Raw genomic sequence first — 14,343 nt, 5'->3', positions numbered from 1 at the left:
CATAAAGTTTTAATTTACATCATACATATAACCAAACCATAACTCGTGAAAGTGCATACCATAGTTGTCTAATCCATGCTTTCAATCTTTTTGGTCCTCCATGCCTGACATTTAAAATAGATGTCATCATTTGTGAGGCTACTCTATTGTGTGGATGAGTCACCAGCCAATACAATAGCCTAGCCCTCATTTTATTCAATTGTCCCTACACAATTAGAGCAAGTCAATTAACAAACAAAGAAGATGCAAAATTGTGACACATGAAAATTTTATTTGAAATTACTGTATACTTGTAGGCTCAATATTCAAGTACTTTAAGAAAATGAGTCAATCACAAGAGCTACACACACACACACACATTAATCTCAAAGCCTACAGAAAAGAAAAAATATAAACTCATTGGAAGAACTGCTTAGAAAATATGTGCTAAGATCAAAACTGAGATCATCTCTAGAAAATGCATCAAACCAACCATATCTACACCATCATATTTGAAATCTTTCAAACTCTCCCTTTTAGATCAGCTTTCCCCTAACATCCACAATACTAGTATTTTCAATGCTAACGTATGCATGCTTATCTCACTTGACAATCACTAAGAGGGAGAGGAGGATATAGGACATAAGAAAAAGGGATAGAGAGAACAAGAGAAGTATAGCCATCGAGTATTAAAATCTAAGGACGATATCAGTTCAATGCTAAAACATAGGAGAAGCAATATTGAATTTAGGAGCTTTGGTATTGAAGAAATATTAATTTCATATTTATCTTCTTTAAGGTCTTTACTTGTCATGCTCCCAATAATTTACATGTCTGGTAAAAAATGAGAGAGTATTAATCTATATGAGTATCTTATTTATAGTGAGGATAAAAGACAATGCATTAATGATTAATAATTAAAAAATTATTTTCTAATTAATGTACAATTAATCCTAATAGTATACAATCAAATCATATCCTAATCATATCATAATCAACAAGTATTAAGCAATAAGGAAGCAATAATATGGGAGGAAAAGAAATCAAAAATTTATGCTTCTACATCCAGAATTGAAGTAGAGTTTGGGAAGGTATAGCTTCTAATGTCAGGGAACCCATGGAAGTCTGGTCATCAATTATGACTTGGTCATTAACCCTCCACTAGAATTAGATGAAAGGAGTGAGGGGAAAGCATGATGAGAAGCAAGGAAGGGGTAAGTGTGGAGTGTTAACCAGTATTTACCCAATAATTGTCATAAGCATGAAATAGAGATCAAATATTAAGATAAACCTAAAATAACTAGAAGTAACATAAAAATTTATTACTTCATAATTATGCTTCCTATAATCCCAACCATAATCACAATAATTCAGCATATATGTTGCATTTTTAAACATTAGCATACTTTTTATTACAAAACAAAAAAAATTTAGTATCCATGTTATATCTTTTCTTTTTTTCACTCAAATTTTTTCAACACTATCGGTCTTATAAAATATTTCTTTTGTGTGTAAGTGTGTGTAATTTATATAATTATTAAGAAAATTACTTTTTTTCTTAGCTATACAAGAGAAATGGTGTAAAGTAACATTTATAAAGATATAAAAATTCTTTTGTGCATGACAGAGGAGATGTAAGAGATAAAGAAGAAAAAACTATAGATTTTTTACACATGAGAGTGGGAGAAAATGTAAAAGAAGTAATGCATATAATTACCTATTATCAAGATCAAAAGGGGAGAACGTGATGACCTAGATAATGATCCCTTTTACTAATTTTTTGTCTAGATTTTTCACATATGAGAGCAGATTTCTTGCACCTAAAAAGAAAAATAGAGAACACAAATATAAGCTACTATCTTTTAGTATTTAGTAAAAGGCAATTTTATAAAGTTAGATACATTTTTTATCCTTTGGATTTGAATATTTATAGTTTTTAATTGAGATTAATGTTCTTAAGAGTTCTTACTTGTCATTTTCCTTTTTTCCCGTGTATTGTTAATAGTGTCACATTTATTGGATGTACATACATACATATATTCATTCATTCATTCTCCTTTGGATAAAATGTTGATGTTTTCTTCGTCTAAAGTCTAAGCACAGTAAGGTTTTGGAAAACTAGAAAATTGTTGTTTAGTTATAAATTATAATGTTGCGTGTTTTTATTTTGGTTTTTTTTTTCACATTTGTGGGAATAAGTATGCAATGATGAGAAATTGGCAAATATTTAATGTTTGTTTTTGTATATGTGTATATATTATATTCTTCAATATTATGTTTGAACCGAACCATAGACAGATAAGATTAGAAGAAAAACACATATTGGGCAAAAGGATGATGATATTGATTAAACAAACATTACATTACTAGCAAAAATTGTCTGATAATAGAGATAATAGATTTAATAATCAGACAAACTTTCATGCAATTCCTCTTATATTAGATATGACACGAGTATTACAAAATTATAATCGTTGTGAACTATAAATACCTAAACACATGATTTTAGATTCTAGTTTGTATAGAAAATACTCAAAAAAAAAAGTGTGCTTTTTTGCTCCAATGAAATCATTGAAAGTTAATATTTTTCTTAACTTTAGCAAAAATATACTATGAACTTTCTATCTTTATTTTGAAGCTTATATGGATCTTTGTTAAATTGTGCGGGCTTAGCTATTTTCAAAATTTAGGCATAACTCTTGTAAAATAAAGACTAAAACTATAATCTTATTTTTTTACTTGTTTGTAGGCTCACATATTTGAGAAAAGAGAAGTTTCTGTTCCAAAAAAGACTATGTTAAAAAAATGCATAATTGTACACAATTTTAAATTTTAAAATGAAACTAGTCATTTTGAACTTGTGCGCCACACTATTTAAAACTTAGAATGAGATTAACCTAAATAATGAAAACAAAAACTTCTTCAATAAAAGAAAAAAAAGTTGGAATATTTCATTATTTGAAAATCTATCAGAGGAATGCAATATTTTATTTAATAGTTCTTTAAAAATTATTATAAAATTAATATATCATTAAATATAATTATGATTTTAATATTAGGGTGAGAGAGAATGAAAGAGTGGGAGGGATAAAAAAAATAAGAATAATTTTATAATAATATTATTTATATTAAATTACTTTATCCTCAACCCGAGATTAAAAGTACAATAAATGAGCTTCGAATGGCTTAGAAAAGCCACTCCAAATCATTAAAACTTTTTTTTTAAAATTTTCTCAAATAATAATATAAAAAATTTTAGCCATTCCATTCCATATAAAGGGGAAAAAAAAACCAACCAATACCTTAATTTCATAAATTAATCAAAGAAGACTGAAGTTGCCAACTGGGATTTGGGACAGGCCAAAGGCAGTACCCTATGCTGGGAGAGAGGGAAAGTTTGAGACTTGAGACTGCACTGAAGTTCTCAGTTCTCTGGAGAGATCTTGCGGCTTTTGCCGTTGTGTAACTGTTGCGCGAAGAAGATCGAATTCACACGACGCAGTCTGCCTCTTGCTCAAGAAGTGGGTTCAAGAGCAAAACCCAAAACCCCCTACTGGTTCATGCTCGACCTGTGTGGTGGCCCCAAAATTTCAGTTTCCGAACTTGAGGCGAAATGGGGTTGGAGAGCTACGTGGTAGTTCATAATATAGCCAAAAGGCACAACGTTGGGACCCTTGCACGAAGCGCCACGGCTTTTGGAGTAACCGAGCTCATACTCGTTGGCCGCAGAGATTTTAACTCATTCGGCAGCCATGGCTCCACCTCTCACCTCCGTTTCCGTCACTTTCACTCCCTCCAAGATGCTCGCCACTTCCTAAAGGTCTCGACTTTGTTTTTCTATGCATACTTTCTCTCGTGACGTTAAAATTGTGCATCCCCAAAGTGTAAATTCGGGTCAATGATTGCTCTCACAGGAGAAGGACTGTGATATTTGTGGCGTGGAGATCACGGACGATGCCAAACCCGTCAATCAGCATCCCTTCAAGAGAAGCACGGCTTTCCTTCTTGGGAACGAGGTATTTTCATTCGGTTTATATTAAAGTATCGTTTGGTGTTGTCCAGAGACTTGTTCTCCGGTAAGGTTGCCCAGTTCCAGATTGACTTGCTTTGATCATAATTAATGCTGTTTCCTTTTTTTGTTCCATACGCTTTTTACATATATTGTGAATCTTTTCTAGTCCAGCTGAAAATTATATGTTTTCCTTAGTGATAGACCAATCATTTATTTGCCTGTAATCTGGACAAGTGAATTTGAACCGTTAATTGATAGATGCTTAAAGATATATTGGGAACCTTTGTGTTTGCTCTAACACTCTGCTAGTGCTCAGGCGAGATTTATCTACCTTCTTTGACATACAATTGCTGTCTATGGCTAGTAGCTGATGAGTTTGACATTCTATTGTATAAATTACCTTGTCTATGATGGGTGCTATACTCAATAGTTCCTTAATTCAAATAGTAGTTTCCCTGGGTTGGTGGTATCGAGCTTGTCATGGATGATTCAGGAAATATCACAAAGAAACTCATTACCGTTAAAAGCAACCAAGGAGTATCACCTAGAAATCTTCTGTCATTGAAATGAAGCTCACTAAAAGCCAGAGTCGTGATTATTTTTCTATTGAGCTAAATTATGTGATTCCTCCAAATATTTCTGTGTAGGGTACGGGCCTTTCCGCTAAGGAATGTGAGATATGTGACTTTTTTGTTTATATCCCACAATATGGGGGTGGCACTGCTTCATTGAATGTTACTGTAGCAGCTTCAATCGTACTTCATCACTTTGGAGGTATTCTATTACTGAATTTGAAATGTTGCAGTTTACGCTACCCTTAGGTCCTGAGTCCTGACATTAAATATATATCTCCTTTACAAGAATATGCTATTTCGAATGCGATTTACATGCGGGCTAATGTGATAATGATATTTTTTTCATGATTGCATATCTTTATCCTGAAGTTTAAATCCTTCCTGGGAAGTCAACAAACGTGTCCTTATCTATTGTTGTCTGGCACTCATGTTGCTACTTTTGACCCTTTTTCTAACCTCCTGCTGTCATCATCTAAGTTCTAGTAGGATATGCATATAAGTGAACCAAGGTTGTTCTCTTTCATGCGTTTTGGCCTCATCATAACTTAGGAAAAGCATTAGATTAGAATAGATCTATGTTGAGTAACGCAGGCTTGTAACCCTAATGGGGCCATGAAGCTTATGTTAATGAAGAATAGATGCATGCCTCACTGGCTGTTTTCAAGTCTGAAGGATATCTTCATATCTATTCCAATTCATTTTTCTCAATAGTATTTTACGTTCTACTTGGATGCTTAAAGAAGTTGTATCCTATTGATGGTTCCCGTGTTTCAGCTGCCTTTGCAAAATTGTACTTTAACAATTCTTTCTGAAAAATTTCAATTCCGAACATTTGCTTATGGTGAAGACAGGTATAAAGCTTTCGCAACTGCATTTCATTTTCACCATGATGCTACCTCAATTCATTCTTCTTTTGTTGGTTAATTAGTTTTGAATTGTCATTTATCTATCTGTAAGGAGCTGTAATTTCTGATCTATGAATTTCATCAGTCTGGGCAGGTTTTGCAGAAAGATCTCGTGATGGAAACAAATTCATTGTTGCTGAGAAACCTATAAAACAGGGTCGGCGAAACTACTGTGCTGAAACAGAAGATAGTATCGCGGAAGAGCGTAAAGGAAGGAGGGAAAATGCTGCTAATGGTTTCTTTGATGAGGCTGAGAATGGAAATGCATCTTCTAACCTCCTGGATGCATTATTTGTCAATGAATGATGGAAGATGCCTTGACATTTTGGGCACATCAGATTTTGAGAATCTGGTTTGATGGCTTAAATTCTTGAGCCACCTTGGAACAGGAACCAGAGCAACCTAAGTGGTTGATGGAGAATGCTATATTTAATATCTAGCTTTCGAAAAAGGATCTCATTTTTGCTGAGGAAGGATTGGACCTGCATTAGGTGTAATTGTAAACTTGCAGTTTACCAGTTGAGAGTGTTGCAACTACCTTTGGCGGAGGGACATATTTTGAAGTCAAATCCAGTTCTCCTGGATTAACTACTGTTGTAACAGATCACAATTCTATCGGCTTCATACTTAATTGTTAAATCAACTGATATAATGCTTTTTTAGCCCCTTACCTTCACATTAGTGTTATTGCGGTTATCTATTAAATTTATCTTATCTGGAAAAAAAATATATATATATATATATATATATCTTACCTTCTCTGCCCACATTGTTGACTTCATCATGTTCGGAATCCTAGCTTCGACAGCTACCACTGGTAGAAATGGCCAACTAAATTATTTCTCTTGAAAATACAAAAGATGCAATATTTCAAGTGTTTTAAAATATGTATCAGGCAACTTCCCAATGACATAACCTGTACTCTATTTTGTTTTTGTCATAACACATTTTTTATTATTGCGCTGGAATTAAGGAAAAGTGGCATTAATTTTGTTTTAAAATAAAATAAATTTTCAGTTTTATCTCTATTTAAATGAATTTTTTTAATTTATATTATATTCTATCTTATAGTTAATGAATTTAAATAGAGATAATATTGAAAAAAGTAATTAAAATCTCATCAAATATTTTATAATAATGATTAAATAATTTTTTAAAAAAGCATCCTATAATGGACATGGTAGGAAATATCATATTTAAAGAATTAATTTTTTTAGTAATTATTAACAAAAAGAAGTCAACTTTTACAGGTTTAATTTGTAAACAATGCTATTTTTTTTTTAAGAAAAATCAATTTTGGCTTAATAATTCTGAGAAGTATATTATATGAGAAATAAATTTAAAATGCAGCAAATACGGGGGAAAAACATTACTTTAAGATGGTTCAGAATAGAGATTTAGTCTGGAAAAAAATAAGGAAGAGAGAAAGTAAAAGCAGGAATCATGCTTGATACTGTCATTGGATTGGTAGCAGTTGGCCTTTATTTTGTTGTGTGGGCAAAGAGGCTCAACAATATCGCTCCATTGTCAATCGTCCAAGCTCTGTCTCACTCACTCCGTGGATTAGTTAGCACCTACCTTTGGCTCTATTATTTGCCTACGTTGACTCGTATCCTTTCTTCCTGTATCACAAATCATGGTGATTAAATAAACTTCGAGCTTCACATAAAACCAGATACCCCCAACATATACTCTTCCCCACAATAATAGCCTGTTAGATTCTGTGTTACAAGATGTGGAGTTTGCTCAGAAGAAAACTCAGGTTCCTCTATTCAAGGATAAGTTGGTTGCTATGGAAGCGACCAAGGTGTAAAGTTGTGATCAGAAGGTTCAGAAAGTTGAGCCCCAAAGATCACTCCAGACCACAACAGTCTGGCTTCATTAAAACTGCAAGTAATTCTGATTCTGTGAAGCCTATTAGGATTGCTACTTTCAATGTTGCCATGTTCTCCCTTGCGCCAGCTGTTTCAGAAGCTGATGAATTGGGGTCTTACAGTAATAACAAGAGTTCTTCTATGAAGGTATCTTATCCCAAAAGTATATTAAAGCACTCTCCATTGCATGCCTCTTTAAGTAAAGTTCAGGATCTCTCTAACTCCAAGATTCTCCCTCGATCCAACTTGAAGGTTTCCATCAATCTTCCTGAAAATGAGATTTCAAGAGCCAATAGTAAGCTGCTTGCTTCCATGGATGATAATGAAGTTGAAGGAGGCACATCAAGAAGAAGAAGCCAAGTCCCAGCAAGGTCCCCAGTATGCTTTTCTCCCATTATGAATTACTACTGTGGAAGCAGCGAGAGATTTATGAACAGCAGAAGCATCCTAGAAGTTCTAAGGGAGATAGATGCTGATGTGCTGGCGCTGCAGGATGTGAAGGCAGAGGAAGAAAAGAGTATGAAGCCTCTATCAGATTTGGCAGCTGCCTTGGGAATGAAATTTGTGTTTGCTGAGAGCTGGGCTCCAGAATATGGAAATGCTATTTTATCAAAATGGCCAATTAAGAGATGGAAGGTTCAGAAAATTGCTGATGTTGATGATTTCAGGTGCCTTTTCACCTTCCCAAAAACCTAAAATGCCTGTTCAGTACACACACGGATATTCAGGATGTCTGGTGTTATAAGCTATCAAGATGCATCAGATTAATTATTCTGTCGATCCAAAAGCCATTAATCAGAAGCTTATATTTTCTGTGGCTAGAATGCGATTACATCCATTTTGTGTGATGCAGGAATGTTTTGAAGGCCACAATTGATGTGCCTTGGGCAGGAGAGATTAATTTTCACTCAACTCAACTTGATCATTTGGATGAGAATTGGAGAATGAAGCAGGTCAACGCAATAATCAGACACATTGACCCTCCTCACATCTTAGCAGGAGGTCTCAATTCTCTGGACGGAGCAGATTACTCAGCAGAGAGATGGACAGACATTGTTAAGGTATAGTTCTCTCACACAACAAATCATGAAATCAATAATGTTTCTCCAATCTAAAAGTCATGCATGCTTTTAGTTGTTGGGCTCAGGAGTTAGGCCCGTTATTGAATGTCGGGGAATAACTTGAGCCCATAAGCAAAAGCCTAACAGTCGACCCAAGTTTATTTTGCCTGTCAATATAATTTTGCCATTGGGACTTCTCTGACACTTTGCCATTGTTGCAGTATTATGAGAAACTGGGAAAGCCCAGGCCTAAGACCGAAGTGATGAACTACATGAAATCAAAAGACTATGTTGATGCAAAGGATTATGCTGGAGAATGCGAGCCCATAGTCATCATGACCAAAGGCCAAAGTAACTATAAATTGTTCTCAAAATTTACTCCTCAGCTAGCATACTTGTTATTTCTGCTTGTTTTATTTCAGTTGAGAAAATAATGAAAATTCTAAAATCAGATGTACAGGGGACTTGCAAGTATGGGACGAGGGTGGACTACATTTTGAGCTCACCGGACTCGCCCTATGAATTTGTTCCCGGGTCATACTCAGTCATTTCTTCTAAAGGCACTTCAGATCACCACATAGTGAAGGTGGATGTAGTGAAAGTAAAAGGTGCAGAAGCTGCGCAGAAAAATGTCATGAGAAGATGCAGGAAACTGAAACAGAAAGTGAAGAGAATAGCTCCACCTTGTTCTGCATCAAATGTCTGGGAACTAACCCCACCTCCCAAAAATTTGATATTATAGAATATGATATGATGTATTTGATATATAGAAAAGTTTAGGCCACGGGGTCTTCCTCTTATTAACTGTCATATATTCGTACTGCCCAATAATTAATAGCGACTTCAGCTTGTCCCTTTTGTTCAATGATCTTCTCCATCAGGGTAAGGAAGTTGTTTGCAAGAACTAATAATGCAAAATTATGATATAGACCAAGTATGCTTAGACTGTGGCGAGCATTATAAAGCTCTAAACTTCATTATTGTAAACCATTCAAAGCAGTTGTGAGATAGATCAACTTATGCTATCCTTAATCTTATTCGACAGAACTCTGCTCAATTTAATTCAAGTTATTAAAAACGAGGTTATGGAGAAAGGGTTTGTTTCTGCTTGAGATGCTGATTTTTGGAGGATAACTTGGCTTGGGTACTATGTACTTAAAGCTAGAGCGGTTTGTAATATACTAATTAATCTGCACAATGAAGATTCGATCCCTTTAAATTCAGTTAGATCTGAGCTACCCATACACAGCGAAGATCAATCAAGTCCCACACCGAACATGAGTGCATGGTGGATATGGTCACGGAATAATCAAAGCGTGAAGCCGTGGGGTGAGCACGGAGCAACATATTCTTTCCTCTTTTAGTTTCACTCAAGAATAGCGCGACGTGAAGCCAATAATGCCCTTGTGATTTAGTAGTATAAAAGATTTCGTGTAAGTAGAATTTCACTTATAATTTCATGTCATTAATGCTTACGCCTCTAAGTAAGATATATATATATATATATATATCAAATACGCTTCTTGTTGGTTTGAGTTATATAAATTCTTACCAAGAGATTTACAATGTTTAATCAGTGGAGAAAAAGGTCAAATCCCGAATAATTACTTTTTGGCCGTCACATACAGTAAATATACGTGTTCCTTTTAAAAGGACAAAACAAACCAATATCCCCAACGTACACATGTTATGCAATATGTTAAAGTGAGGTTCAGAAAAAACCCTCTAACAAACTTTCAGACCAAATCTTCATTAACATGTCGAGGGATCAAATTTTAATTTAATACTTGACAAATATAATAATTATAAATTAACATATATCGGTTTGCTTCTCACAAAAGGCAGCATAGAACGAATCATGTGGCGCCCAGATTCAACATAATATATATATATATATAGCATAGAACGAATCATGTGGCGCCCAGATTCAACATATATATATATATATGTGTGTGTGTGTGTAACCAAACAGGCTATTAGTAGTTAAATCATAATAAATATATTCCTTTTATTAGCAAGTTTATTCAACATAACTTGAACGAAATCACAAACGTACAACGAGATATAGGCCAGTCTTTTTTTTTTTTTTTTTTGGGAAAACAAGCACAATCCTTCCAAACATTAGATCGTACATATCATGCACAGAAAAATAAGCGAAACAAGTCATTGATGTTGACTTTCTGTGTAATATTTACTTTCACATTATCTTTCAACTAACTGAGATGCCGTTCTTGGAGGTGTCAGTAACAGGGTAGTACCCAATTCCATGGCGCTTCCACGGGAAGATGGAAAAGAAGGTTCCAGAAACCAGCCCCATGATCGGCGGCAACGCCTTCAACAGAATATCGTTGTACGCATCCATCTCCGGGTACAAGCAATTCACAGTATTCTTGTCCAGAAACCCTAGCACTCCAAAAACGCCCAACGACAACAAGGCATGCACGAAGTCCCTCACTCGCAGCCTGTACGCCGACAAGTCCATCGACTCGGAGGAAGGCGCCGGCCAAAGCCCTTTCGTGGTGGCGACGCCGTAGTGCCTTCTGCCGTCGGAGCCGGTGTAGCTGTCTGTGAATGTGGCGAAGCAGCAGTTAAAGGAGCAGACGGTGAGGAATGCGGCGGAGAGGTACTTGTGGAAGGGTTGGCAGACGCCGGAGTTGGTGGCGACGGGATTGAGGAATTGGAAGAGGAATACGGTGCCTGTGGGGAGAAGACTGATGAGGCTGCTGAGTCCTGAGAATAAGCTTTCTGTGGCGTTCTTGTTTTGCTTCTCCGTGTTGTTACTCATATTTCCCAATAAGCTGCTTGATTCCATTATCCTTCAGGTATGGGTTTATTGTATGATAATAATCTTCTTGTTTGCTTATTTATACGCGAAAGTTAAAATGATTCAATTATTCTCCCATTTAAAATACTCTTTCTATCTCAAATTATAAAATATTTTTAAATAAAATTTCACGTATCAATAAAATTTATTAAATATAATTAATAATTTATCTTTTTAAAATAAAAATATAAATTTTTAAAAATACTCATCATTTAACATATTAAAAAAATAATAAAAATTAATTATATAGAGAAAAAAGTAATATTAAAATTGGTGCATTTAATAAAACTTTAATCTACTCAAAATATCTTATATTTTGAGATAGAGAAACTCTTTCAAAAGTGTCATATAATTTGAGATGGAGGGAATACAAGCTAAGACAGTTTGATTTTAATTATCTGTATTTACAAAAAATTAAAAAATAGCGCTCTAAATCTAAATGTATATCATACCCCTGGTGAGCTATTAGAAACTAAATTTTTTGTTATAAAAAATTTAAAAATAGTTGAAAGTGGATTGTATCTTTAAATAGGCAAAAAAAATATATCATTACTTTTTTAAGATTATATTCCAATTAAAATCATTATCTTAATTACCTTTTTAAAAAAAATCTCTCTCTACACTACAATATCAATAAAAACATTCGTAAAAATGAATAATTTAATGTTATTGATTTTTTACAAAGTGCTTTACATTTTAGACTAGCATATATACAGTAGTTGGTAAAAAAATGTCTTATATTTTGAATTTAAAAAAATATTAGTTAAGAAAAGTTCGAAGAGGATACATATCGGTTGCTTATGCGTATTTTTATTTAAAAAATGTGATGTGTTCCTTTCAGTTTGGTTTTACTTGGACATGGTCTTAGAGATTTCTAAAATTTGTTATTGCTAGTATAATTAAGTCGTTAAACTCTTTATTCTGTAGTTTAGCTAATTGATTAGTTTACGGCGAGATAACATTGAAGACAGATAAAGGCTTGCCACATCATACATATAAAAAATATACAATAGTATCTTTTATATTTATATAAATATATATATATATATATAAATCGTACTTCTGACATTTTCTTCGTTGCAGGTTTGTATGAAACTATAATGTGCATTAATGATTTATTGGCCAGAGAAAACGTATACTAACGATTAAGAGTTGGTCGAAAAACGAAATAAAAAACTTTTAGACATGAATGTCGTTCTTCTTTAATTAGTTACTCCCTCGATTTCAAATTATATGATAATTTTAAAAAAAATTTATTATTTTAAAATATAAAATAATTAAAAAAAATAAAGTTTCATTAATAATATATTTTTAATATTACCTTTTAAGTAGAGAGAAAATTAAAATTATATTATAGTATAATGATTAGATATAATTATATAGAGACATTTTTTAAAGTTTATAAATCTATTTTGAAAAAAATAAGTTTGTAAAGTGTGATCATTATTGAGCTGTATTTGTATGCTTAATCTTATATTAAATTGTTAATAACTTGGTAGGGGAGAGTAATTTTTAATCAAAATATATATTGAAAGTCAATATGTATCCAGGGTCAAATATATCTAGCTTGGATCAAGTTTTTTTTTTTTGGTCAAAAGCTTGGATCAAGGTTGCATTAAGGGCTTATTTAGATAACCCTCAAAAGCACATTTAAATTATATTTAGAATGTACTTTTATCAAATTCAATAAATAATTAAATTTTTTAAATAAATTTTTGTTAGATGTAAATTAAAAATCATACCCACGTTAGATAATAAAAGCAAAATTTCCGATAACCGGGGTCAATTTCATGCCACGTTCTGTAAAAAGTGATATTTACTGTTCAAATTTGCATGGGGGCTTTCAATGACATGTTTGGTTCATTATTCTGCCCCTTATTTTCAACCCGGCTAGCTATCAGAATTGATTCTAATTACAATCGTTCCATTGAACGAGAGAGTTCCTTAACGAAAGGTTATATATTCTTAAAATGATATTGTCCACAATACCCTTTTAAAATTTCAAAATTGCACCTACCTCCTGTCTCCTTCACTCTCATTTCTAGTTATGCAAGAGAACTTATTTCACCAGTTGGCCTTCAAGCAATGAATTTCCATCGAAGTAGTACAATAAATGAGGCCATGTTTGGTGTAATTGTGAGAATTAGTGGTTCCCTTTCTATGACAATTTCAAACGCGACTCATTGCATACATCATACACCAATTCAAACAATTAGTGAGAGAATCGTAGAGAACATCTAAACTTGACGCAACTAGTTAGCATTAAAATTAAATGTGTAGTAAGATCCCTTAAACGTTTTGTATTATGACGTACCGTACAACATCCCTGGCGCACATGGTTTATTAATAATTGAGAAAATTTATAGACAATAGTTTATTATTTAAATCGCGATGCACCCTTTCATCATTTTTTTTTGTTACTTAAAAATATTTTTTTATTGAAAGTAATTCTATTCAAAGTATGATCAATTTCTTAGAAAAACCTCGAACATTGATTAGTTAATTTGTGAGGAACTAATTCTTTATGTTAAATCTAATTCCTCTTGGTAGTTGGTAATTTGATCATTATTATTAGTGAAATAAAAGATGAGCTTACCCCAATGTTACTAATCATTTATACTGTTTGTCTCGTGACCTTAATTATCTTCTTTTAGTCTTCAATGTGGGACTTGTGACCTGACTGCATGTAATTATATATCTATAATTAAACTGTTAACCAGACGAAGGTAAGGAGTCAAATTGGACTTTAAGTTCTCTTTAATATTATAAACTAAGTCGAATCTTATGTGGAAAGTGGGATATATATATATATATATATATATTGTTTTTCTTTTTCTTTTTTTTTAATATAATATACGCAAAAATAACTGTGTTTTTGGGTGTGGCTTTAATTTATTTAGTATCAGTGTATTTACCAGCTTCAGATTTATTAATTTAAGTTTTATCATTTTAAATTCATAAAAAAATTGTTATATTTACTTTTAAGGCTTAATACATGCTTCTTTTATATATATATATATATATATAATTGTTATGTCATCGTCTATATTTGATAAAATTTATAGAAAATCGTACTATCTTAAACTTCATATAAATCACACATTCATAATATA

The 14,343-nt window shown here is 33.0% G+C and overlaps 3 protein-coding genes across 5 annotated transcripts; 2 read left to right on the top strand and 1 right to left on the bottom strand.

The window, feature by feature from the left end:
* The first annotated feature begins 3,305 nt into the window (after positions 1 to 3,305).
* Positions 3,306 to 6,133, top strand: LOC129309456 (uncharacterized). Its single transcript, XM_054951043.1, has 4 exons — positions 3,306 to 3,799; positions 3,894 to 3,995; positions 4,639 to 4,765; positions 5,557 to 6,133. The coding sequence occupies exons 1-4, from the start codon at positions 3,593 to 3,595 to the stop codon at positions 5,775 to 5,777; spliced, it is 657 nt and encodes a 218-aa protein (XP_054807018.1). The 5' UTR covers positions 3,306 to 3,592; the 3' UTR covers positions 5,778 to 6,133.
* An 855-nt stretch (positions 6,134 to 6,988) lies between these two features.
* LOC129309787 (uncharacterized) lies at positions 6,989 to 9,271 on the top strand. 3 transcript variants are annotated; one of them, XM_054951501.1, is made up of 5 exons: positions 6,994 to 7,492; positions 7,598 to 8,013; positions 8,199 to 8,406; positions 8,628 to 8,757; positions 8,859 to 9,271. In XM_054951501.1, exons 1-5 carry the CDS (start codon positions 7,205 to 7,207, stop codon positions 9,146 to 9,148), a joined length of 1,332 nt encoding a protein of 443 aa, XP_054807476.1. In that variant the 5' UTR covers positions 6,994 to 7,204; the 3' UTR covers positions 9,149 to 9,271. The 3 variants fall into 3 exon arrangements, with proteins under 3 accessions (XP_054807477.1, XP_054807475.1, XP_054807476.1); XM_054951502.1 differs by having other exon boundaries at positions 6,989 to 8,013; positions 8,867 to 9,076; XM_054951500.1 differs by having other exon boundaries at positions 6,993 to 8,013.
* A 1,146-nt stretch (positions 9,272 to 10,417) lies between these two features.
* LOC129307692 (protein DMP2-like) lies at positions 10,418 to 11,271 on the bottom strand. Its single transcript, XM_054948549.1, has one exon. The coding sequence runs from the start codon at positions 11,216 to 11,218 to the stop codon at positions 10,616 to 10,618; it is 603 nt and encodes a 200-aa protein (XP_054804524.1). The 5' UTR covers positions 11,219 to 11,271; the 3' UTR covers positions 10,418 to 10,615.
* Positions 11,272 to 14,343: the final 3,072 nt, after the last annotated feature.

The sequence above is a fragment of the Prosopis cineraria genome, unplaced genomic scaffold (genome assembly GCF_029017545.1).
Source record: "Prosopis cineraria cultivar Desert tree isolate PC_DT_omini unplaced genomic scaffold, ASM2901754v1 PC4, whole genome shotgun sequence".
NCBI classification, from domain to species: Eukaryota; Viridiplantae; Streptophyta; class Magnoliopsida; order Fabales; family Fabaceae; genus Prosopis; species Prosopis cineraria.
Note: the sequence above shows the minus strand (reverse complement) of the source record. Positions and strands in the feature narration are given on the sequence as shown.

Bases quoted from the DNA above. Each gene is read 5' to 3' on its own strand.
- LOC129309787 (XM_054951500.1), top strand. From the start codon at position 7,205: ATGTGGAGTTTGCTCAGAAGAAAACTCAGGTTCCTCTATTCAAGGATA. The intron at 8,014-8,198 runs GTGCCTTTTCAC...TGTGTGATGCAG, and splicing joins GCTGATGTTGATGATTTCAG to GAATGTTTTGAAGGCCACAA. The intron at 8,758-8,858 runs GTAACTATAAAT...TTCTAAAATCAG, and splicing joins CATCATGACCAAAGGCCAAA to ATGTACAGGGGACTTGCAAG.
- LOC129307692 (XM_054948549.1), bottom strand. From the start codon at position 11,218: ATGGAATCAAGCAGCTTATTGGGAAATATGAGTAACAACACGGAGAAG.
- LOC129309456 (XM_054951043.1), top strand. From the start codon at position 3,593: ATGGGGTTGGAGAGCTACGTGGTAGTTCATAATATAGCCAAAAGGCAC. The intron at 3,800-3,893 runs GTCTCGACTTTG...TTGCTCTCACAG, and splicing joins ATGCTCGCCACTTCCTAAAG to GAGAAGGACTGTGATATTTG. The intron at 4,766-5,556 runs GTATTCTATTAC...GAATTTCATCAG, and splicing joins CGTACTTCATCACTTTGGAG to TCTGGGCAGGTTTTGCAGAA.